Source organism: Heterodontus francisci, chromosome 9 (assembly GCF_036365525.1).
Source record: "Heterodontus francisci isolate sHetFra1 chromosome 9, sHetFra1.hap1, whole genome shotgun sequence".
Lineage (NCBI taxonomy): Eukaryota > Metazoa > Chordata > Chondrichthyes > Heterodontiformes > Heterodontidae > Heterodontus > Heterodontus francisci.
The window spans coordinates 92,977,208-93,003,877 of record NC_090379.1 but is presented as its reverse complement, the minus strand read 5'-3'; the positions used below and the strand labels follow the sequence as shown (position 1 = coordinate 93,003,877).

The window sequence follows — 26,670 nt, the reverse complement described above, 5'->3', positions numbered from 1 at the left end:
AGACAGGTTAAGTGAGTGGGCAACAAGATGACAAATAGAGTATAATATAGGCAAGTGTGAAGTTGTTCACTTTGGTTGTTAAATAAAAAATATTCTGCTTTTCTAAAAAGGTGTGTAACTGTTAAGTGTTTATGTTCAGACACACTTGGGGGTACTCGTACAAGGAACGCAGAAAGTTAGCCTGCTGCACCTGCATGTTATCAGGAAGGCAAATGGCATGTTAGCCTTTATTGCAAGGAGATTGGAGTATAGGAATAAAGTCTCGCTAAAATTGTACAGGGCTTTGGCGAGACCGCACCTGGAATACTGTAGTTTTGGTCTCCACATTTAAGATAGGATAAAGTTGAAGTGGAAGTGGTGTAGTAAAGATTTACTAAATTGGTCCCTGGGATGAAGGGGTTAGCCTATGATGATACTGAGTAAATTGGGCCTATGTTCTGTGGAGTTTAGAAGAACAAGGTGATCAAATTGAGACATACAAGATTCTGAAAGGGTTTGATAGGGTAGAAGCAGAGATATTGTTTCCACTGGTCAGGGAAACTAGAAGTCTCAGGATAAGGGGCCAATCATTCAGGACGGAGGGGAGAAATTACTACACAAAGGGTTGTGAATCTTTGGAATTCTCTACCCCAGACGGCTGCGGATGCTCCATTATTGAATATATTTAAGGCTGGGATAGGTAGATTTTTGGTCTCGCAGGGAATCAAGGTATATGGGGAGCAGACAGGAAAGTGAAATTGAAGCCCAAGATCAGCCATGATCATACTGAATGGTGGAGCAGGCTCAATGGACCATATGGTCCACTGCTATTTCTTGTGTTCTTGAATCCTGCAGCGAGTAACTTACCTCCCGACTCCCCAAAGCCTGTCCACCATCTACAAGGCACAAATCAGGAGCCTGATGGAATACTCTCCACTTGCCTGTATGGGTGCAGCTCCAATACTCAAGAAGCTTGACACCATCCAAGACAAAGCAACCCGCTTGATTGGCACCCCATCCACCACAGAGACACAGCAGCAGCGTGTACCATCTACAGATACACTGCAGCAACATACCAAGGCACCTTCCAAACCTGCAACCTCTACCATCTAGAAGGACAAGGACAGCAGATGCATAGGACCACCACCTGCAAGTTCCCCTTCAAGCCACACACCATCCTAACTTGGAACTAAATCGCCATTCCTTCACTGTTGCTGGGTCAAAATCCTGGAACTCCCTTCTTAACAGCACTGTGGGTGCACCTACCCCATATGGACTCCAGCAGTTCAAGGCAGCTTACCTCCACCTTCTCAAGCGCAATCAGGGATAGGCAATAAATGCTGACCTAACCAATGATGCCCACATCCCATGAGCAAATAAAAAAAGCCATCTTCTACACCCTAGACTGTTTAGTCCTAATTTTGGGTAGGCCATAAAAGGGTTAAATGGACAGGTTGCATAGACTAGGCTTATATTTCAAAGTATAGATGATTAAGGGATGATGAGAATGGAGAGGGGAACCATTTTCTCTGGTGGGATTGTCTAGAACGTGGAGACCCAACTTTAAAATTAGAGCTAGGTTGTTCAGGAGTGATATACTTCATGCATTGGGTAGTGGAAATTTCTCCCCCAAAAAACTTGAAATTTCCAATTGACCTAGCCTCAGAGACTTGTTGTGCAAAGACATTAAGGGTTACGGAACTACAATGTTGGATGAAGTCAAAACGTAGATCACTCATGATCTAATTGAATAATCCTGTTGCTGAAATAATTCCATATATAAATTTCTCACAAATCAATTACATGGCTAAATTGGAACATTACTTTTTTTTCCCTCCATGCATTTTTTGAAAAAACACCACGTAAAGAAACATTCACACAAATTTCAGCTGAAGAATTTTATTCTGGTATTAGAACATGATAAAACTACATTTAGCAAAATACAATTTTACAACATAAGCCATGTGAAAAATTCTAGATTAAAAGGCAATTCTAGCCCTTGCACTGAAAGAAAATTATTTCTCCTATTTTTGTCAATAATGACAGAAGTCCTGCTTGAGTGTATTTTTAAGTTTATATATGTGGGCTTCTGTACAATGGGACTTGAGACATGACTAGGTGCTATATAAATGCAAGTTTCCACTCACTGCTACTAGTGGTTTTGAGAAAATTTGCAATTTATATCCTATCGATCTTGAAAATTAAATAGGTTAACTTTCCTTTAGATATCTTTAAGTACCGCGAAGGTTAATTTCTTCACCTGAACCCAATAGGGTGATTACAGATTAAATAGTAGCCGTTTAAAGGGAATTGGAAAAATACTGAAGAAACAAAAATTGCAGGAATGTAGACAGAGCTGGCAAATGGACCCAATTGGATTGCAGTGTACTTATTCGATGATTGCATCATTTGTGCAATGTCGCATTTTACTTATTTTTGATTTTTCAGCTCTTTTGAAAATGTTAACTTAGAACAAGTCATAACTATTACCCTTCAACATGGATAAGTGGTGATTCTTCATATGCAAATCCAGACCTTCATGTGCAGGCAGACTAATTGTTCAGGATGCCAGATTCAGTGTGTGGGGACCATCTGCAGGAGTCAAAGACAGACCAAAAGCAGGGACCCAACTGATTTCCCCCTCCCTCGTGCGAAGGAAAGATCACGGAGCAAAGATAATTGAGCCAAAGGTCGTCCTTGTGTATGGCTCAATTACATATTGCCATTACAGTTCATAAACCCTCTTCAGGTCTGGTGTTTTTCCACTGGAAACTCCTTAAGCTCTTAAACCAATTCCTGTGAACAACCTCAAACAACTCCCTTTCAGATCTATTACTTTTAAATTTTTATTAGTGGATAAAATAAAGTTATGTCCCTTATTAACTCAACAAGTCTGTTTTTAGGTAACTATTTAGTAAATGCAAGTTACTCATCTCTGCTATGTGTTCTTTATATTCCACATGCAATAATAGCAGAGTGCCCAAGTCGCAGTTGGTTAACCCTAGTAAGATTAATTCCAGTCAGTGCTACATTATAAATGGAAATTTGACAATGGCTGTTGTGCCAATGGTGTTTCTGAAACCGTAGCTGCTTGCAGTGAGAACTATAATGCAGAAACTACATATAGACAAAAAACAGCAAGTGCTCACATCTACTGAACAAAGGAAGTACCATCAGGCAGATCTGATGTCATGCTGGACATCCAGCACATGAATGCGATGTAAGGGTAGACCTCTGTGGTCCTGTACAGGCTCACTTACATTGGAACAATGAATACTTGGACAAAGTACCAGAGGGTGAGCAGCACCTGTAGAATTGCATCCCAAAGAGCAAAGTAGCAAGGAAAATAGCGTGATAGAAATGTTATGCCCTCAATAAGAATGGTCTTCTACATTTCCTGGACGTGCATACCCCCACCACCCCTCACAAACCATGGGTTTCATATTGCCTAGCCCAGCTCCCATGATTAAAGTAGTAGGGTGGAGGACCCATTCTTAGGACACAGTTCTTGAGTAGTTGTACAAAGGTCACGTGGAAGGCTCCCTTACTCAGACATTCAATCCCTTGGGATGCGGAGAAATTCTGAAAAACCTTATCCCAATTTAAAATAGCTGTATCTCTTCCTATCAAGCACTCAAAAGATCAATTTCACTGCTGGGGTGGTTCCACTATAACTTTTGAAGCAACATAAAATACAGAACCACCATCTCTATTCACTCAACTCTTGTTGCTTGCTCCAGGTTCTCTTTATGGGCTTGTTGGTTATGATGACAAATGAGCTTAAGGTCATTGTCTTGACAGTGATTTATAACACGTTGAATCTGATTTGTATGCCACGTTCATTTTTTGCTGCATTGACAGTTACAAAAATGCAGCCTGTTCAGTTCAAGCAACATGTGTGGCTTCAGAGTAATTTACAAGTGATAACACATCTGCTTCCCAGAATGCAAGGGAAAATTTATTACCACATGCAACATCACTTCAGGCTTATACAAAAACCTTTACAAAATTCCACTATTGCAGATGGTATTGAACAAAATTTATAATCAATCTGCAAAATGCACAATATTTTGTGCAATGTGTTCATTTTAATTGTTTTTATAGACAAATCAACATTAGCTCTTATAAAATAAGCATGAGGGATGCAACCAAATTTTAAAGACTCAGTATGGAGTGAAATAGGGATTCTGAATACTTCCCTGATCAGCCTCAACAGCTCCCAATTGCTATCTAGACATCAGCTGAGGGAATTGGGAGGCCAAGCTTTCCCAGCACCCCCTCCCCTTTGAAAGGCCAAAACTGTCCAAGTTCACAACAAAAATAGCCACTTGACCAAGGATGCTTTCATCCAAGAGCCACACCATAGCGTGAATCACTATTTCCTGGAGAAGAAAATTTAGCGAAGACCAAATTTAGCTCAGCAAAAAGGATCAAACCTTGGATTTCTGGTAATTTAAAAATCAAGTGAAATCATCAAAACTAGCTTCTGGAGCGGTATGGAAATAAATTGATCTTTTACAATACAACCAATGGATTAAAAAAAAACACAGCATTAGGACATTAAAAATTCTCCCCCCATCTCATCTAGGAAACAAACTACATTTATTCTCATTAGCTCTGCATGCATCTCGAGGATACTATAATTGGGCACTGTAAAAACAGTACAATTGTGAAGACGCTGGTAACTTTACCATAAACATTTCAACACAACTATCTGGGAAGATAAACATTCATTCTTTAACCCAGTAAGTATTACAGCATGTTACTCAAATTCCATCTCTACTCTAGCAAAGACAATTGTTAGGAAAGAAAGTGTTACCTAAATACTAAAATTATAGGAAAACACCAACAAGGCAGGATTTCAAATATTCAAAAGAACTGTGCATTTAACATGACAAGACATGGTTGTTCCTTAACCCAACTTAAAAACTTAGTGGTGTAATAAAGATTTGCTAGTAAAATGTCAAACTTGCCTCGTGATGAGAAAACACTCACCACATGCCAGATGATATGCAGATTTGTGTTTATGTAACCCATTAGGACATCTTTTTGTGGAATATTTATTTAAAGCAATGTACAAGAAAAACCATGAAATTGCATTCAATATTGCAGATAGATAAAAACTAAGATTAACTAATGAAATCAGTGAAAAACAAAAAGCAAAGTGGGTAAATCATTCTGAATAAAAATGAACTTAATCAAGTCAAAAGTACTTCCAATAACTGCACATATTGTGGATTAAAGTAAACAATTTTCTGTACTCCTTTTGACAGAAATTCACCACTTCCTACTTACCATATTTTACATCAACTTTCACTCATTTTGGGGGTAAAAGTCCACTTTTGACATTAACATTTAGTCAGCACTCTCAACAGAAGGCGATCGGGATCGGGAAGGCGATCGGGACCGGGACCGAGAACGGGATCTTGCACGCTCCACTGACACTGGTGATTTGGATGGTGAAGGGGAGCGGCCTTTCTGCTCTTTAGCAGGAACAGGCGATCTACTACGAGAACGTGATTTACTGCGACTCCTACTCTTTGACCTACTGTAGGACTTGCGGCCTCTGGAACGAGAACGACTACGCGATCGGCTACGAGATCTGGAAGAACTGCGAGTACGGGAACGGGACCTGCTGCGAGACCTGAAAATTTAAAAAAATAAGTGGGGAGAAATATTATGTCATACTACCTCAACTTCATAGGTTATCCAGCTGCTCTGGATTTATCAATTTTGGAAATGAATTAAAGTGGGTTGCCTTGAAAGTATACCTACATTGGACACTACCCAACCCAAAGCCATTACCAACATACTAGTGCTACTGCTTTCACAAGACATGGTCATCTTAAAAAAAAAATTCACTTGGTGCTCTATACAGTGTACCACAAAGAAGTCAACTTGAGTTCTTCATTTCCCTACATAAACCCCAAAGATTACACAAAATTCTAAACCACACTAGGGCGGTCTTTCCATATTTAGGAAGCATCCTGTAATATTTACCTGTACTGTTTGCGCTCTTCAATCAGTCGGATCCTCCTTCCATTAAGCTCTGTGCCAGAGAGCTTGTCAAGTGCATTCTTCAGGTCACTATAAGAGGCAAACTCTACAATCCTATAAAAGAAAACCAAATAATCATGACGATCTGCTCAGGCCCTTCTCTTGAAAGAAAGTGACCTGATAGAAATCTTTAAAATTACGAAGTAGCACTTCTGTTTACAGATGAATCTAGAACAAAGGATTTGGGGGGGGGGGGGGGGTGGAAAGAAAACACCTAAAATACCAAGGTAGTGACTAACAAATCAAGAGAAATTAGGAACAATGTCTTTACAGAATGGCGAAGATGTAGCTGCCACTAAGTAGATGAAACAAAGTCTGACATTTGTGGGGAACATGAGGGAGAAGGGAAGGAATGAATAAGGGCAGCACAGTGGTTAGTACTGCAGCCTCACAGCTCCAGCGACCCAGGTTCAGTTCTGGGTACTGCCTGTGCGGAGTTTGCAAGTTCTCCGTGACTGCGTGGGTTTCCGCCGAGTGCTCCGGTTTCCTCCCACAGCCAAAGACTTGCAGGTTGATAGGTAAATTGGCCATTATAAATTGTCCCTCGTGTCAGTAGGTGTTAGGAGAATGGTGTGGATGTGATGGGAATATAAATGGGTGGTTGTTAGTCGGCACAGACTCCGGCCGAAGGGCCTGTTTCAGTGCTGTACCTCAAAAAGAGAGGGTGGGCTGTATAAAACATTTTAGCCAAATGGTCAGTTTGTGCAGATTCTAGGTAAAAGGTAAGCAAGAATAAGTTTTCCTAAAGTTTGCTTAAGTTGATTTTTCAAACTGCAGAGAATGCTTGAGGTTTTGCTAAATTTTTTTTTTTTTACATCTCTGCCAATTGTATTATTTGAGTATCACATCCAATTGCAATCAGCCTTTAATTCTATTATTGCAAATTTTTTTTTATTTTTTTTTTTATAGCAACCGTCACAAAAGTGACTTCAAATGATTTTAATCCACTACCTCGAAACCTGAATTTAAAAAAACAGATAAGTTAACTACACTAGCAGCTAAAGATGGCCATCCTAATTTGCATCACTGTACTCCACATTCCAATGCATTGAGATGGAGATGAATTGTCTGCACAGACCGAGCAAGACCAATGACCCTGGGGAATCTGAGTGAACTATCTATCCTATTCCCATTAGCAAAGCAATCACCTGAATATTAAACAGGTGGAGACGAACCACTCAAACCTACTCATTTGAAAAATGGGACCAGGGTTGTGAGAAGGGAATTCCCAGACATGGACTAAGTTGAAAGAGGGAATTCACACGGTTAACTACCACGCTTGAATCACTGGGTGACAGTCATGTAACTGGCCCACCATCTGTGGTTCAACCGGTGTTTTCTCTGCAGCAACCAGACAAGAATTAGACACCAAGATGACCCAAGTGGGGTCCCACCTTCATCTCTCCCCCGCAATCCACCTTGCAAACTGTGAAGCCGGTCTGCTAACTGTGACCACCGAGGCAGATCACTGCTGCAGACAGAGACCCTTGGAAGGAAAGCAGCCGCACTGCCATCTGCAAACCACCGAATCAGCCATCCACATCTTCAAACCAGAAGCCTCAGCACCAAAGGAAATTCATGCGTCCACTGAATTCAGCCTGAAGCCAGCTGAGTCACCAACCTCCACACACTATATCTCATTTCTTTGGACTAACCTGTTTACGTGTGAGAACTTTGTGCATGAGTAAAAGTTGGAGCATATATTTTAGATCAGTTTAAGTAAAATAAAGCTAACTTTCATTAAACTCAAGAAATCTTGTCTGATTGGGTCTTTTGATCACAGTGCTTAAACAGTTAAACACTCACTGAACTGGCAAGTATATCCATTTCGAAAAGAAATGAGGGGGATAAGAATGGAACCCTTCGACCCCTCCTCACCTGATCGTAACACTATCAAAACCACTATGCACCCATCCCTTTTAACATGTCTTTGTAATATGAACTTAGGGCAGGGTAGAGTACCTTGGTTTACAGTTGACAAAGTATGTTGAAACCCTGTTAAGCTTCTAATTGTAACGGTTACCAAAGAACAGTTTAAGCTGATCAAGTTATCTGTGCAAGAGACCATATAAGGAAAGTGTTGGCAACATTCCAAAAGACTAAGTCAGCTTGCTCGAGCAGAATGAGACAGGTATCTGTGAGCTATGTGGCCTGGGCTGTTGTGTCCATACCTTATATGGTAATGTCGCATGGACTTAGAGAACACAAGAAAGGATAAAAGGAAGGGTTTGAAAGGCTCTGGCGCACAGCAGAGAAGGAATCACACCGAAGCAAGTGAGAAGACATCATCAACTGTGCCCTTGGCTCATATGGGAGGTAAAAAATGATTGCAACCAGTTAAGTTGTAACAAATCTGGCATTAGATTATTAACGCTGAATGAATTCTCCTGAAAGATCTGTTGCTTTTTTGTCTTGTCTGCGAAACCTGTCTAAAATGTACACAACTAAAGCAAAATGTTTACTGTACATTTTCCTTGGTGAAGATGCCAAAATTCAGATGGTTTCCATTCAAACCAGCAGTATCAAGCTGTTAAAATACCAACTCATTCCTGTAACTTACCCTTCATTGAGTTTGTGTCTGTGCGCATCTGCAAAGGTTACTTCCCCAGCTTGTCTCATAAAATCTTTCAGGTCCTAAGCAAGATCAGATCAATTGGGTAAAAAGGAGTACATTAAGATGCATATTCTGTTATTTTCCAATATACAAGATTATTGGAAAAATGTTAAAAAAACAATTCTAATTGTATCAAAATTCGTATTACCTTCCTGTACAATTCCCTAGGCTATTCACCCAGCCAAATGCAACAAGCACTCGCAGAGGTACCACCACGACTGGAAACCAGATGGTGCTCTTCACCACCCACTTGACCGACGCTATCATTCGATGCGAGCCTTCCCGGACATCACCCTACCTTAAAAGGCAGACGCTGACGTTGCCATGGGAACAAACATTGCTACTCTTGCGCCGTGACCAGGGACTCCTCACCTCACGCCAATCGAGCTTCCAACCAACCCTACTAGCGAATTTCTCCCATTTCTTTCAACCAAGGACCTCATTTTAGAGTGGGCGCCCAGAACTCTTGACTTTAGGAAGACACCATTTTCGGGGTGCAGCATGGAACACTGGCATTAACCAAGTGCCCACCATGTAGGTCAGACCACCACACACAGATCTAGATCACCAAATGACAAACGTAGGAGCGGACTGGCATTTCAACTAGGCCCAAGAGACCAAGCCAGAGCGATTAGGAAAACCAACGGCACTCCTCGTCACAAGGCCAACGACATAACGAGAGGCTGGTAAATAAAGGTTTTAATATTTGGTTAAACTTTGTGAACATTTAAGCATAAAAACCAAACAAATGTCATACTTAAGGCTTTCAAGGTTAACAAACAAGTTAACTACTTCCAGAAAACTGAAACGGACTAATAGTGCTGCAAAATAAACAGTTCACAATCTCCTCAGTGCCACACACCATTTAGCTGCACAGAGGGCAGGAATGCAAATCAGCATCCCCACTAATACTGATAGCAAAATGTCCAGTGCCTTCCTTCATTGTGGGCAGGTTGCCTACTCCCCCTCCCCAGTCAGCTGAGAGAAGGAACTACCCTTGTGAGTAATTATGGGCACACACCCACAACTCACTTCAAATATTCCTGTTCCACCTCTTCCATCAATGAGGCCAACAGGATTAGCATCACCAGAGACACTCAGCAAATCATGTTTGAAAGTAATAGGGCTGGAGTTCTGAGCAAAAAAACAATTCAGGTCAAAAGTGAGACCTTACAAAAGTAGTTTTTTTCATCTTCCAAAACTGAAAAAATATACTATGCGCAAGAAAATACTTAATACAGCGCTTTCAACAGCTCAAACAAGGAATTACAACTACTGAAGGACAAGAAGTTATACTTGACCAAGCCATTTTACAGTAAAGGGAACAATGATCCCCATTTAATTTCACATTATGAACAGTTTGAAAGATCATGCAGATCTGGTATTATGCAACTTAATGTATTTATAAATGTCACTGTCCACAGGCTTGTTTACAATTCTGTGGAAGAATTCAGCTAGCCAATTAACTGCTTTTCAGGAAAGCAAATACAGCAACTTTTCCATCTCCAATGTCAATTTAGCAGCAGCTTGTTGATTAACAAATTTCAGTCTGTCCAAGTTATTTATAGCTACATGACAATTACTTTCACTCAACAATTTCTCAACTTATTAGCTTTTGCTGAGCTCTTAATTAAGCCAGGAAGACAAATATAACCACTAATGTGCCCTTCACTGTAAATAGAATCTTGACTAATCTTGAAAGCCCTATTCATATTTAATTCAAAAGGAAGTACCAATTTCATTTCATACAATTTGTCAGCTGTTTACACCACAAAAATACAATTCAATGATATATACAACATACCTGCCAGCTCACTCTGGAAGACAAATTCTCAACAATCACTCTGTTTTCTGTACGAACGGGAGGCCCATTTCTGTAAGACAATAAATGGAGATCTCTAAGTCATCAATATAGACTGCAGGCGCATTTGAGTCTGGAGACAATTAACAGAAAGTAACTTCCCAAAAAAAAAGTCAATTGATACTGTTCCTCAGTACAGACTTAGAGGCTCTGTCAGGGGTTCAATGATGAACTGTGTGCTGAGCCATGAACACAAGATCCCATGATTTGAACTAACCTGAACAGTGATAACTACACAACCCCAGGAGAGAAACATCAACCAGACCTCCCATTTCTATTCACTGCCATCTAATGTTAATATATCAGGCTTGGCTGTCTGTGGTGGCTCTTGCAGCTGAACCTCAAAGCACAACTCAGGAATGGCCACTTAGGGTACTGGGAAGCAAGGGTTGAGGGATGAAAACCTGACTTTAGACAGAATACCCCAAAACATTTTCCAGCTGCATTGTGTACTTGAAAAAAAGGTATTTATTTGATTACACCCTGGGTCAAGCAATTATGAATCTCAGGTGTACAAGATGGGACAAGTATTATTCAAACACACGACAATATTAATGTATAATCCAATTGTATCAGTCCTGAAAGACTATGTAGCCGTTCTCAAGTTATTTCAAGCTACTGCAAAAAAACACTGGGCTCACCTTCCTCCTCCTCCTCCTCCATTACCACCACGAGACCAACGTTGGTTAAAGCGACCTTGAAATCGCCCCCCTCCACGTCCTCCTCTAGGGCGTGCTCTGGCATGTTCAACTGTAACTCTGAAGATGTTAAACCATTAATATCCATAACACACACCATATACATTGACCATAAATGAATTATTTCTGTATACCTTTCATTGCATAGCTCTTTTCCATCCATCTCATACACTGCATCATCTGCATCTCTGTAATCTTCAAACTCCTAAAAAGAATTGTATTTGTTCATTAAAAGGCTAAATGTCCTCAACTAATAATGTTAATTAGTCAGTCAAGACACTTCCTGTAGGACAAACACCAGTATGGGTTGAACAGCCTTTTCCTATGCTCTAAATACAATGTTACTGCTCCAATTTCAGCTGAGAAAATCTGATATTCTTGCACAAGGCATGATGCAAACTTTCCAAAGACTGGTTGAATCTAAACCAATGACAAGTGATAAGAATAATCAAGTAGTAACCTTGTAATTTTACTCTACAGCTATAGCAATAGTAACTAGACCTGTTGGGGGGGGGGGGGGGAAGGAAAGAGAAAAAAAAACTTACCACAAATCCAAAGCCATTCTTCAAATCAATTTCCTTAATTCGTCCATATCCTTTGAAAAACTTTTCCACATTTTTCTCTGTAGCATGAGGGCTCAGTCTACCGATAAACACTCGAGAACTCATTCTGAACAATGAACACTGTTAAAAAGACATAAAACAAACTCTTCAAACCCTTTTGCTGAGCCTCCAGCTGAAATTTCATTTATCCATCAATTATTCAAGCTTAGGCAGATACTGCTCAACTATGAGTATTATGAACATGGTCATTTGGCAAAGTACTTAAAAGCACTTAGAGAACAATGCCCAGTGAAGAGTTAATGCTGTCAAGATGCGGAAACTTTGCCATGCTCTTTGGCAATACAGAACAAGGTCACAGACCCGAAATGTAAACTCTCCCCACAGATGCTGCCAGACCCATTGTATATTTACAGAACTTTGTTTTTATTTCAGATTTCCAGCATCCACAGTATTTTGCTTTTAATTTATTACACTCTTAACCAGACTAGTCTTACGTACAAAACTCCTCCACCTCCACAGGGCAGGTCATGAGCAGGTAGTATAACTATCATAAAACTTTAAACAGTAGAGAACAAAAAGTGACAGACATATTTATCAGATGTAGAGCCTCAGAGCTGCCACCATTTTAACCCACTGATCAGAGGCCAATTTACACTTTACAGATAAACAAATGCTACAAAGCAAAAAACTGCAGATGCTGGAAATCTGCAATACAAGTTGAAAATATGAGAATACCCAGGTTTAGCAGCAAATAACCAAGATCCGATAAAAAAAATCATATACCTGAAACATTAATTTTAATTCTCGCTTCACAGATGCTGCCTGACCTGAGTATTTCCAACATTTTCACCTTTTATTTCAGATATACAAAGGCATACGGTCCTAGATCCTTTTGGAGGGGGGAGGGGGGGGGGGCGCGGCGGACGGTAGGGGAGCAAAGAGAGATTAGCTCAACCTGCAATAGACTAACGTGCAGGAAATTTTAAACGGGAAATGAGAGGGTGGGGCGACAGCAAAGGCCAGAGAACAGAGGAAGACTGGGCTTTGACAATGCGCAGTCAGGATGACTATACATATTTCAGGCCAGCATTACACTGCGAAGGGGGTCGGGCAAGGGTGTTGGAAATCAAGGAGTTACAAGGCCGGAGAGAAGACAGACTCGGCCTCCCGTCCATAGGCACCAACAGCCCACCCAGAGCCAAGGAGAGAACTAAGGAGTCCCCGGCGGCCCGCGACCTCCTCGAGCGTATTCACTGATACTTTCAGCACCTAACTCCTAAAGCCTAACTCCACACCGGAGCTTGATTTTCAAACCCGCCAAGTTGTTGTGCAGCGCGCGTGGAAAAAAAAAACCCGCCGCCACGGAGCTTTCGATCCGAAATTTCCCAACTACCGCCTTAGCACCAAATAAAACCTCCAGCTCCCGCACAACATTTCCCCCCAAAGCTTTCCATTCCACCGAAAAAAGGCGGCGACAAACAGCGGACACTTTTACCTTCTCCGCCTGAACATTACTCACCAACACCGAGACCTCCACTTCAATGACGCAGTTAAAATAAAAACCATCACAAAATGGAGTCCGCCCGTCGATCATCCACGTCACTTCCGCGCCTCGTGTCTTCGTTTTGCGTCACTTCTGCGCCCCAGTGTCGTCCTCACGCAATAACCACCCAACAAACGTGGCACCTTTCCAGTGGGTCACATGTGTTATAAATGTAAATCATTAACAAAACTATCATAGACTTGTCCAGTAAAATATTTATTGCCACGCATGTCCACTATGCCCTCCATTTATGCCCCTCAGGGAAGTTAATCTGCTGTTCTTGCCTGTTCTGCATATATGTGATTCCAGACCCACAGCAATGTGGTTGATTTTTAACTGCACTCTGAAATGGCCTCGCAAGCACTCAGTTGTATCAGACCGTTACAGAATAAGACAGGATAGACCACCTACCATCGACCTAGGGGCTGGAAATGACAAAGGCACACCCTGCCCAGTCAACCCTGCAAAGTCCTTCTCACTAGCATCTGGGGACTTGTGCCAAAATTGGGAAACTGTCCCACAGATTAGTCTAGCAACAGCCTGACATTGTCATACTCACCAAATCATATCTTACAGCCAATATCCCAGACACCATCAGCACAGACCCACTAGAGCTGGCAGCACAGTGTTATACAGTCAAGAGGGAGTTGCCCTGAGAGTGTTCAGCATTGACTCAAGACCCCATGAAGTCTCATAGCATCAGGTCAAAAATGGGCAAGGAAACTCCTGCTGATTTGCAGATGATATGAAACGTGGAAGCATTGTGAACTGTGAGGAGGATAGTGTAGAACTTCAAAAGGACATAGACAAGTTAGTGGTATGGGCCGACAGGTGGCAGATGAAGTTCAATGCAGAGAAATGTGAAGTGATTCATTTTGGTTGGAAGAACATGGAGAGACTATAGAATAAAGGGTACAATTCTAAAGGGGGTACAGGAGCAAAGGGACATAGGTGTATATGTGCATAGATCATTGAAGGTGGCAGGACAGGTTGAGAGAGTGGTTAATAAAGCATACAGTATCCTGGGCTTTATTAATAGGGGCAGAGATTACAAGAGAAAGGAAGTTATGTTGAACTTGTATAAGACACTAGTTCGTCCTCAGCTGGAGCATTGCGCCCAATTCTGGGCACTGCACTTGAAGAAAGACGTGAGGGTATTGAAGAGAGTGCAGTGAAGATTCACGAGAATGGTTCCAGGGATGAGGAATTTCAGTTATGAAGACAGATTGGAGAAGTTAGAGAGTTCCGAAGAAGGGTCACTGACCCGAAACGTTAACTCTGCTTCTCTTTCCACAGATGCTGCCAGACCTGCTGAGTGATTCCAGCATTTCTTGTTTTTATTTCAGATTTCCAGCATCCGCAGTATTTTGCTTTTATTATATTGGAGAAGTTAGGACTGTTTTCCTTGGAGAAGAGAAGGCTGAGAGGTGATATGATAGAGGTATTCAAAATCATGAGGGTTTGGACAGAGTAGATAGAGAGACACTGTTCCCACTCGTGAAAGGATCGATAATGAGAGGGCACAGATTTAAAGTATTTAAGAGAAGCAAAAGTAACATGAGGAAAAACTTTTTCATGCAGCGAGTGGTTAATGTCTGGAATGCGCTGCCTGGCAACGTGGTGGAGGCAGGTTCAATTGAAGTATTCAAAAGGGAATTAGACAGTTATGTGAACAGGAAGAATGTGCAGGGTTATGGAGAGAAGGCAGGGGAATGGAACTGCGGGAGTTTCTCTTTCAGACAGCCAGTGCAGACATGATGGGCTGAATGGCCTCTTTCTGCACTGTAACGATTCTGTGATAACCACCTATCACCCTCCCTCAGCTAAGGAATCAGTGCTCCTCCATGTTGAACATCGTGAGAATAGCACTGAAGGTAGCAAGAGCACTGACTGTATTCTGGGAGGGGAAACCTCAGTGTCCATCATCAAGAGTGTCTCAGTAGTACCACTAGTGACCAAGCTAGTTGAGTCCTGAAGGACATATCTGACAGACTGGGTCTGCAGCAGGTGGTGAGAGAACCTCATCCCTGAAACCATTCCCATAAATCATTTCTGCACTCACTCTAATGCCTTCACACCCTTCCTAAAATGTGGTACCCAGAACTGGACACAACACTGGCCAAACCAGTGTTTTCTACAGGTTTATCATAATTTCCTTGCTTTTGTACTCTATGCCCCTATTTATAAAGCCCAAGATCCCATACAGAAACATAGAAACATAGAAAATAGGAGGAGTAGGCCATTCGGCCCCTCGAGCCTGCCCTGCCATTCATTATGATCATGGCTGATCATCCAACTCAGTAACCTGTTCCCGCTTTCCCCCATATCCTTTGATCCCTTTTGCCCCCAAAACTATATCTAACTCCTTCTTGAAAACTTACAATGTTTTGGTCTCAATTGCTTTCTGTGGTAGCGAATTCCACAGGTTCACCACTCTGGGTGAAGAAACCTCTCCTCTCAGTCCTGAAAGGTTTACCCCGTATCCTTAGACTATGACCCCTGGTTCTGGACTTCCCCACCATCGGGAACATCTTTCCTGCATTTACCCTGTCAAGTCCTGTTAGAATTTTATAGGTTTCTATGAGATCCCCCCTCACCCTTCTGAACTCCAGCAAATATAATCCTAACCGAATCAATCTCTCCTCATATATCAGCCCCACCATCCCAGGAATCAGTCTGGTAAACCTTCGCTGCACTCCCTCTATAGCAAGAACATCCTTCCTCAGATAAGGAGACCAAAACTGCACACAATATTCCAGGTGTGGCCTCATCAAGGCCCTGTATAACTGCAGCAAGACATCCCTGCTCTTGTACTCGAATCCTCTCGCTATGAAGACCAACATACCATTTGCCCTTTTTACCGCCTGTTGCACCTGCATGCTTACCTTCAGCGACTGGTGTACGAGAACACCCAGGTCTCGTTGCATATTCCCCTCTCTCAGTTTATTGTCGTTCAGATAAAAATCTGCCTTCCTGTTTTTGCTACCAAAGTGGATAACCTCACATTTATCCACATTATACTGCATCTGCCATGCATTTGACCACTCACTCAACTTGTCCAAATCACCCTGAAGCCTCTCTGCATCCTCCTCATAACTCACCCTCCCACCCAGTTTTGTGTCAACTGGAGATATTACATTTAGTTCTCTCATCTAAATTATTGATATACTTTATACTAATATGCTTTATTAACCGCTTTATAAACCAATTTACTAGTTGCAGATGCATATATCAATAACAGTATTGATAGGAGTGACCACTACACAATCCTTGTGGAGGCAAAGTCCCATCTTCACACTGAAGACACTTTCCATCGTGTTGTGTAGCACTACCACGGTGCTAAATAGGATAGACTCAAAACAGATGTCAGTTTTCAGCTACCGACCTCTACCTTGCGCCAACTCTCAGACACTTCTTCCTACTTCCCCCGGACCATGACCCCACCACCGAACATCAAGCTACTGTCCACAGAATTGTCACTGATCTCATCCCCTCTGGATATCTTCCCTCTACAGCCTCCAACCTCATAGTCCCACAACCCAAGACTGCCCGCTTCTACCTCCTTCCTAAAATCCACAAACAGGACTGTCCTGGCAGACCCATTGTTTCAGCCTGTTCCTGCCCCACTGAACTTGTTTCTTCCTATTTTGACTCTATCTTTTCTCCCCTGGTCCAGTCTCTTCCCACCTACATCCGTGACTCTTCTGACGCCCTACGTCATTTTGACAATTTCCAGTTTCCTGGTCACAACCGCCTCCTCTTCACTATGGACGTCCAAACTCTCTACACCTCCATCCCCCACCAGGACGGTTTGAGGGCTTTCCGCTTTTCCTTGAGCAGAGGCCCAACCAGACCCCATCCACCACCACCCTCCTCCGCCTGGCTGAACTTGTTCTTACATTGAACAACTTCTCCTTCAACTCCACTCACTTCCTTCAAGTAAAAGGTGTTGCTAATGGTACCCGCATGGGTCCCAGTTATGCCTGTCTTTTTGTGGGATATGTCGAACATTCCTTGTTCCAGTCCTACTCAGGCCCCCTCCCCCAACTCTTTATCAGGTACATTGATGAATCTATTGGTGCTGTTTCCTGCTTCCGCCTCGAACTGGAAAACTTCATCAACTTTGCCTCCAATTTCCACCCTTCTCTCACCTTTACATGGTCTCTCTCCAACACTTCCCTTCCTCGACTTCTCTGTCTCCATCTCTGGGGATAGGCTGTCTACTAATATTCATTATAAGCCCACTGACTCCCACAGCTACCTTGACTACACTTCTTCCCCCCCCCGCCTCCTGTAAGGACTCCATTCCATTCTCCCAGTTTCTCTATCTCCGATGCATCTGCTCTGATGATGCTACCTTCCACGACAGCGCTTCCGATATGTCTTCCTTTTCGCACACCTCTATCCTCACCCCTTCTCCTCCCTCCCAGAACCACGACAGGGTTCCCCTTGTCCTCACTTTCCACCCCACCAGCCTCCACATCCAAAGGATCATCCTCCGCCACTTCTGCCACATCCAGTGCGATGCCATTACCAAACGCATCTTCCCCTCCCCTCCCCATCAGCATTCCGAAGGGATCGTTCCCTCCGTGACACCCTGGTCCATCCTCCATTACCCCCAACACCTCATCCCCTTCCCACAGCACCTTCCCTTGCAATCACAGGAGGTGTAACACCTGCCCTTTTACCTCCTCTCTCCTCACTATCCAAGGCCCTAAACACTCCTTTCAGGTGAAGCAGCCATTTATTTATACTTCTTTCAATTAGTGTACTGTATTTGCTGCTCACAATGTGGTCTCCTCTACATTGGGGAGACCAAACGCAGATTGGGTGACCACTTTGCGGAACACCTCCGCTCAGTCCGAAAGCATGACCCCGAGCTTCCGGTTGCTTGCCATTTCAACACAGCCCCCTGCTCTAAAGCCTGCCGGACTGAACATTGAGTTCAATAATTTCAGAACATGACCCCCTTTTTATTTGTAGTTATTTTTTATTTTTTTATTTTTATTTTAGTTTGTTTCATCATTCAATTTTTTTTACCATGTGCCTGCCCACAGTTTTTTTTCATGTTTGTGCTTTGGGCCAGGGCTGTTCATTTTTCTGTCAATTAGCAACCTCTCTGCACTAATGCTTTGTCTTTCAGCACACCGTTAACATACTGTTTGCCTTTGCTCCATGACCTTCATGTCAGTTATTCTCTGTGACCCTGTCCTATCAAAACCTTCCCTTTTGTTATCTCTTGCCCCACCCCCACTTTATTTGCTTAAAACCCATTACATTTCTAACCTTTGCCAGTTCTGATGAAAGGTCACTGACCTGAAACATTAACTCTGCTTCTCTCTCCACAGATGCTGCCAGACCTGCTGAGTATTTCCAGCATTTCTTGTTTTTATTCAGTCTTCAGTTAATTTGATTCATTCTATGTGATATCAAGAAATGGCTGAAGGTACTGGATACAGCAAAGGCAATGGGTCCTGACAACATCCCGGTTGTAGTGCTGATGACTTGTGCTCCAGAACTAGTTGCACCTCTAGCCAAACTGTTGCAGTACAGCTACAACACTGGCATCTACCCGACAATGTGGAAAATTGCCCAGGTATGTCCTGTCTACAAGAAAGCAGGACAAATCCAATCCAGACAATTACCGCCCCATCAGTCTACTCTCAATCATCAGCAAAGTGATGGAAGGTGTCATTGACAGTACTATCAAGCGGCACTTACTCAACAATAACCTGCTCACCAATGCTCAGTTAGGGTTCCACCAGGGCCACTCAGCTCCAGACCTCATTGCAGCCTTGGTGCAAACATGGGCAAAAGAGCTGAATTCCAGAGGTGAGGTGAGAGTGACTGTTCTTGACATCAAGGCAGCATTTGACCTAGCGTGGCATCAAGGAGCCCGAGCAAAATTGAAGTCAATGGGAAGCAGAGGGGAAACTCTCCACTGTTTGGTGTCATATCTAGCACAAAGGAAGATGGTTGTGGTTGTTGGAGGCCAAATATTTCAGTCCCAGGACATCACTGCAGGAGTTCCTCAGGGTAGTGTCCTAGGCCCAACTATTGTCAACTGCTTCATTAATAATCTTCTCTCCAACATAAAATCAGAAGTGGGGATGTTCGCTGATGATTACACAGTGTTCCGTTCCATTTGCAACTCCTCAGATGGTGAAGCAGTCTGTGTCTGCAAGGAGCAAGACATAGACTACATTCAGGCTTGGGCTGATAAATGGTAAGTAACATTCACACCACACAAGTTCCAGGCAATGAGAATCTAACCACTTCCATTTGACATTCAATGGCATTACTATCGCTGAATCCCCCATCATCAACATCCGGGGAGTCACCATTGACCAGAAATTTAACTGGCGCAGCCACATAAATACAACAGCAGGTCAGAGGCTGGAAATTCTGCGATGAGTAACCCACCTCCTGACTCCCCAAAGTCTGTCCACCATCTACGAGGCACAAGTCAAGCATGTTATGGAATACTCTCCTCTTTTCCTGGATGATGAATGCAGAAGCAACAACACTCAAGAAGCTCAACACCATCCAGGACACTGCAGCCCACTTGATTGGCACCCCATCCACAACCTTAAACATTCATTCCCTCCAACACCATCACAATGTGCAGCAGTGTGTACCATCTACAAGATGCACTGCAGCAACTCACCAAGGCACCTTCCAAATCCACAACCTCTTGCACCTGGAGGAACAAGGGCGGCAGATGCATGGGAACACTACCACCTGCAAGTTACCCTCCAAGTCCTGCACCATCCTGACTAGGAAATATATTGCCATTTCATGATCATTCCTGGAACTCCCTCTCTATCAACACTGTGAGTGTACCTACACCATATGGACTGCTGTGGTTCAAGAAGGCTGCTCATCACCACCTTCTCAAGGGCAATTAAGGATACTGACCTTGCCAGCAACATCCACATCCAATGAATGAATCAAACAAAAGTTCCTATAGCACCCACTAGCTGCACAAGGTCTCAAACATAGTGACAGATGCCACATGCTCCTTCTCCAGGGCCACCCGGGCCTAAACCACCGTGGAAGAGAGGTATGCAGCCATAGCGACCTTCCCCATGGGGACGACCTGGGCCTATGGATGACCACTTTGGCAAGTTCCAGCAGCAGACCCACAAGGGGGTCCTCCGACCTGCCCGCCACCCTCTCTCACCACACCAGGTGGCCCAAGATCATGAGCATGGAACTGAAGTGGCGCCAGGAGTTTAGCAGCACCCCTTTCAAATAAAGAAATTGGCTGCATCTTCTCATCCTCTGAGTGAATATGATGCAGAGACTTATCCAGGTTGCAAAAGTTACAGGCAGCCTGGGAGTCCATGATATGGCATAAAAATCATTTTGATGGAACTGCTCCATGCAACAATCTCTTACACCAATGGTACAAGGGGAGACTCCTGCATAGAAAGCACTCCTTTGGGGCCTCCTGGCCTTTGCCGAATGTTAAGATGGAAGCAGAAGCATATCCTGCTTCTCCTCCTGCAAAGTTATCAGGAGTTACACGAGGAGGAAAGCTTCTTTTATTTCACCCAGCTTTCAAACATGCTGTCATCTCATTGAAGAATTCAACTGTGTGGCAAATTATCTTTCGTGGCTTGAAGTTGGGCTTTTTGAGTCATTGCAAATGAATGTTTACTACATTCATATGAAATTGTTTTGTCTGATTTTTTTAATACATAGAGGTATTTTGCTGCATAAAATAAATTGGTTAATGCTATCAATAAAGCAAAGAAATGTGTTAAGCATTTGTTTGCTAGTAATTGTAGCCATGAGTTTCAAGGCACAAGGTTTCTGCCACGACAAACCTGCCTGGAATAGATCTCTTTTCCAACTTTGATTGGATGCATTGCTGGAGGGTTGATCACATGACATCTATAAATGTATTGCATTTACCTCGTAAGGGTTGGGTCCCCCATAGTTCAGTATCTTCGCTTGTGGATTTGTGCCAGAACATGTTGTGCGAAAGTTATGAGAACCAGGAGGTCACCCTTGGGCAGGTAAAGAAGGAAAGGCGAGGGGAGAAGGGGGGAAAGCTGAGGGCAGGGAAGAGGGAAAACCTTGACGTCTGCTAAAAGGTTTTAAAAAAGAAAGTTTTCTCTTTTTCTTTAAAAAGTTTTGAAAGAAATGTAGCAGCATGGATTAAAAAATTGGTTGACAAGCAGAGGAAAAGGTAGATATGGTAATTAGGCAATAAAAGCAAAACATGCTGGAAAGCACTGAGCTGGAGAGAGAAACAAAGTTAATGTTTAAGGTCAATGACCTGTCATCAGAACTGGACAATGTTAGAGATTAACAGTTTTTAAGCAACTACAGAGCCGTGGTGGGGAGAAGATAGGATGGTGGGCAGAATTGATTAATTGACAAAAGGAATGATGGTGCAAGGTAACAAGGGTGGTAATGGGACAAGAAACAATGGATGAATTCAGAGGAGGTATAAATGGCAACAGCAGAATAGCAGAGGGGTAGGAAAGCATGGAAAATCTGGTAGGGAGTAGAAAATTCCCATGGCTCAGGAATGTGGTGGGCTCATCTGAAAGTCTGCTGCCCGTATCCTAACTCGCAGTACATCCCGTTCATCCACTCCATTTGTGCTGGCTGTGTTGAAGACACTATTTAAATGCAAGTTAATTTTGTTATTGAACAGCGTGGCTGAGCAAAGCGATCGCTCAATCTGCGATTGGCCTCCCCAGTGTAGAGGAGACTACATTGTGAGCAGTGAATACAGTATACCAGGTTGGAAGAAGTACTAATAAATTGCTGTTTCACAAAGGCGTGTGAAGGGTCCTGGACAGTGGGAAGGTGTTGCATTCCATGCTTGCATGAAAAGTGGCTTGGGAAGGGGATCGGGTGTTTAGAGTGATGTGCGAGTGGACTCAGCTGTCCCAATTTCTCTATCTATTCCGCTGATGTCACTTTCTTACACCGGTGCTTTTGAAATGTCTTCCTTTATCCTGAGCCGAGGCTTCACTCTGGTTGACAGGGCCCTTGACCATATCCATCCCATTTCCTGCACTTCTGTCCTTGCCCCTTTTTCTCCCTCCCAGAACTATGAGAAGGTCCCCTTTTCATCCCGCCAACCTCCATCATAATGCCACCACCAAATACATTTTTCCCCTTCACTTTCAGCATTCTGAAGGGGGCATTCCCTCTGTAACACCTTGGTTCACTCTTCCATCTGCAGTATTTTGAATTGGTTTGAGGGTAAATAGGTGTTGCTCAGATTGGAGAAGTGGTGTATCCAAGAGGCAGTGCTGAGTCCACTTTTATTGTTGGTATATACTTGTTCTTGATTGCAGGAATATTGCAGAATGGGCATGTAAATTGCAAATGAATTTCAACTTAGATAAGTGTGAGGTGGTGTATTGTGGTTGGAGGAAGAAGGAGGCCACCTCCTCCTTGGGGAAATAAAGAGTTGAGATAGTGTAGAGGTGCAAAAGGATCTTGGGGTACAGATACCTAACTCATTAGAAGTAGCAATGCAAGTTGACAAAGCCATTAAAAGTGCAAATGAAGCACAGGGGTTCATTTCTAGAGGAATAGAATTCAAAAGCAAAGAAGTTGTGTGAAACCTATTTAGAAACTTGGTTCGAACACATTTGAGAGAACTGTGCTCAGTTCTAATCTCCATTTTACAAAAAGGATATAGAAACACTGGAGAAAGCGCAAAAAAAAAGATTTACAAGTATGATGCCAGAACTGAGAAGCTACAATAATCAGGAAAGACTGAACAGGCTGGAGTACTTATCTTTAGATAAGAGAAAACCGAGACGTAACCTGATAGAGGTCTTTACAATTATGCAGGGGTTTGATAGGGTAGACATAAAGAAAGATGTTTCCACTTCTCAGGCAATCCAAAACTCGGGGCCATAAGTATAAAATGGTCACCAATTAATCCAATAAGGAATTCAGGAGAAACTGGAATTTGCTACCATATGGTGTGGTTGAGGCAATTAAATATCATTTCAGGGGAAGCTTGATAAGTACATGAGGAAGAAAGGGATAGAAACTTATGCTGATAATATAAGATGAAGTAAGGTAGGAGGAGGCATAAACACTGGCAGCAGACGCGTGGTAACACCACCAACTGCAAGTTCCCCTCCAAATCACACACTTCCCTGACTTGGAAATATATCGCTGTTCTTTCACTGTCACTGGATCAAAATCCTGGAACTCCCTCCCTAACAGCACTGTGGGTGTACCCACACCAGATGTACTGCAGTGGTTCAAAAAGACAGCTCACCACCATCTTCTCAAGAGCAATTAGGGATGGGCAATAAATGCTGGCCTTGCCAGCGATGCCCACATCCCATGAAACAAATAAAAAAAGTTAAGGATAGTATTAGATTAAAAGAAGAGACTTACAATGTTGCCAAAAAGAGTAGTAAGGCTGTGGATTGGGAGTGTTTTAAAAATCAGCAAAGGATGACCAAGAAATTGATGGAGGAAAAAATAAAATGAGAGTAAATTAGCAAGAAATAGAAGAACAGATTGTAAGAACTTTTCAAGTGTGTAAATTGGAAGAGAGCAGCAAAAGTAAAAGTGAATCCCTTAGAGGCAGAGACAGGAGATCTTATAACAAGGAACAAGGAAATAAATGAAAGAGATATTTTATATTTATCTTTAAAATATAAGGCACAAAGAACATACCAGAAATTGTGGGGAACCAGGGACCTAATGAGAGTTAGGAACTTAAAGTAATTAATACTAGTAAAAAAAAGTACTGGAGAAATTAATGGAACTCAACACCCAACAAAATCCCCTACACCTGATGCCCTGTACCCTAGGGTTTAAAAGAGATGGCTGCAGAGATAGTGGATGCATTGGTTTTGATCTTCCAGATCTCCCTAGATTCTAGGACAGTCCCCCAGTGAATTGGAAAGCAGCAAATGTAACCCCGCTGTCCAAGAAAGGAATGAGAGAGAAAACAGGAAACTACAGGCCAATTAGCCTGACATCATTAGTAAGGAAAATGCTAGACTCTATTAAGGACATGGTAACAGGGCATTTGAAAAACAGCAATACAATTAGGCAGCGTCAACACAGATTTATGAAAAGGAAATTATGTTTGACAAATCTATCAGTTTTTTGAGAGTGTCACTGTAGGGTAGATAAGGAAGAACCAGTGGGGCAGTGATGTAGTGGTAATGTCACTGGACTCGTAATCCAGAGGCCCAGACTAATGCCCTGGGGATACAGGTTCAAATCCCACCATGGCAGTGAATTTAAATTCAATTAATTAATAAAAGCTAGTCTCAGTAATGATGCCATGAAACTATCATCGATTGTCGTAAAAACCCATCTGGTTCACTAATGCCCTTCGGGAAGGAAATCTGCTGTCTTTACCTGGTCTGACCTACAAATGACTCCAGACCCACAGCAATGTGTTTGACTCTTAACTGCCCTCTGAAATGACCTAGCAAGCCACTCAGTTGTCAAGGGCAATCAGGGCAACAAATGCTGCCCTTGCCTGTGATGTCCACATCCCAAGAAAGAATATTTAAAAATGTAGTATATTTGGATTTTCAGACTCTTGCTGTCTCCTATCTGAAGCTTTTTCTCCTATCCCATTGTAACAATCACAATCATTGCTACATACCCACTTTGTTGTTCCAAGAATGTCACGCTGGGAGACACATTGAAATATTTGACACAGGCAGAGTGCAGCAGTTATAGAATAATTCCCATCTCGTGTATTTCCTGCAATTGAATTTTCTTTAGAACATTATTTAAAAATTACAGTCCCTTTATTACAGTTGTAAGGCACAAGCTAGCAACTGGGAGAGAGCACTAGTGATAATTTCAATTTCTTTCAGCTATCATGACTTAAAATACACTTCTGACAAATGACCGCAGAGAGAGGTGAATTGTAAAGGTTTTGCTACATTACTGAAGCATATTCAATATTAACTTTCAAAAGGGAATTGGATAAATACTTGAAAATGAAACATTTGCTGGACTACGGAGACAGGGCAGAGAAATGTGACTAACTGATCGCTCTTTCAAAGAGTAGGTACAGGCACAATAGACCAAATGGCCTCCTCCTGTGCTGTATCATTGTATGTATTGTTATGAAAGTGTTTCTATTTTTTGTTGAAAAATATTTTTTGAGGAATTCACAGTCAAACTGAAGAAATGTTGGACCAGTTTTTTTTCAAGCGGGTCATCAAGAAGACACTGAAAGGATTTGTTTGGCAATATTTACTGGTTGACGCATGACTAAAAATAGAACAGAAACCCTGGTAACTGGGGAAGGTGTTTGTAGAAAAGTGACAGGTCAGGAAGTTGACTTTCTGTTTCCAGCATCACTTTTAAATTGGTTTGAAGCTAGGAATGAACTGTTTACAGCGGTTGGAATTTTTTTTTTAAAAACTGAAGGACAGAACCCCCAACTCAGCCCAGCCTGTTCCATCTTTTTAAAAGGAAGAGAACTTCCAAGGAGAGAAGAGAGTTCCCAAGGAAGTAGAGAAGACCACAACCCAGCTCAGCTTTCCAGCACCTCTCTCAAAAAACCCCTGAGAAGTCCACTGTGTCAACTCATCTCATCTCCTGTCTTTGAAGAAAAGCCTGCTAAATTAATTCTCAAAGCCACCTGAAAAGAACTGTTATAAAAGATCCCAGTGACCCCTGTCTATGTGTACTCGGAGACCAGAATGTATGCCAGTTTTGGAACATGACATATCTCATCTGTTTTATTATTCAAGAATGAGCATTTATTCAGCCCAAGGGTTTTTTTTGTCTGTAACAGAGCTCTAAACTAAAATCCCTTTTTATTTTTCCGGTTAACGTGTGTGTATGTGTGTGTGTGTGTTTTATAATAAACTGATAATTTTGTTGTTCATTGAAGAAACCTGTTTAGTGTGTTTTATTCTGGGAAAAATAGAGTATATGATTAACCATATCGGTAAGTGGGAAAATTTAAATATATGTTGTGACCTGTGGAGAAATTGAACTAGAATAATCAGTGCACTCCTCCCGCCTTGGTCCTAACAGTATAAGGCATTTGATAAGGTGCCATACAAGAGGTTGTAACACAAGGGTATAACTAGTGCAGTCCTGCAAGGATCAGTGCATGGGCCTCAACTATTTACAATCTATACCAATCACTTAGAGGAGGGAACTAAGTGTAAAGTACCCATGTTTGCTGATGATACCAAGCTAGGAAGGAAGGTAAATTGTGAGGACAACACAAAGAGACTCCAAAGTGATTGGCCAAGAAGATGGCAAATGGAGTATGTTTGGAAGTGTTAAATTATCCACTTTGAAGAATGCAAAAACAGAATATATTTTAAAAGCTGAGAGACTAGTAAATGTTGGTAAGCAGAGGGGCT

General features: G+C 42.3%; 1 protein-coding gene and 1 long non-coding RNA gene across 7 annotated transcripts; one reads left to right on the top strand and one right to left on the bottom strand.

Moving 5' to 3' along the window:
* Positions 1–1,862: 1,862 nt before the first annotated feature.
* On the bottom strand, positions 1,863–13,397 carry LOC137373914 (serine/arginine-rich splicing factor 5-like). Of its 3 annotated transcripts, none has more exons than XM_068039509.1 (8): positions 13,292–13,397; positions 11,755–11,892; positions 11,344–11,414; positions 11,153–11,269; positions 10,455–10,524; positions 8,597–8,670; positions 5,980–6,090; positions 1,863–5,623 (listed from the first exon to the last, which is right to left on the bottom strand). In XM_068039509.1, exons 1-8 carry the CDS (start codon positions 13,364–13,366, stop codon positions 5,335–5,337), a joined length of 945 nt encoding a protein of 314 aa, XP_067895610.1. In that variant the 5' UTR covers positions 13,367–13,397; the 3' UTR covers positions 1,863–5,334. The 3 variants fall into 3 exon arrangements, with proteins under 3 accessions (XP_067895610.1, XP_067895609.1, XP_067895611.1); XM_068039508.1 differs by having other exon boundaries at positions 13,268–13,381; XM_068039510.1 differs by lacking the exon at positions 13,292–13,397 and adding an exon at positions 12,556–12,643.
* LOC137373921 (uncharacterized) lies at positions 8,289–26,159 on the top strand. Of its 4 annotated transcripts, none has more exons than XR_010975731.1 (3): positions 8,289–8,352; positions 8,819–9,336; positions 25,763–26,159. It is a non-coding gene; the product is annotated as an uncharacterized lncRNA (long non-coding RNA). The 4 variants fall into 4 exon arrangements; XR_010975733.1 differs by having other exon boundaries at positions 25,723–26,159; XR_010975732.1 differs by having other exon boundaries at positions 25,718–26,159.
* Positions 26,160–26,670: the final 511 nt, after the last annotated feature.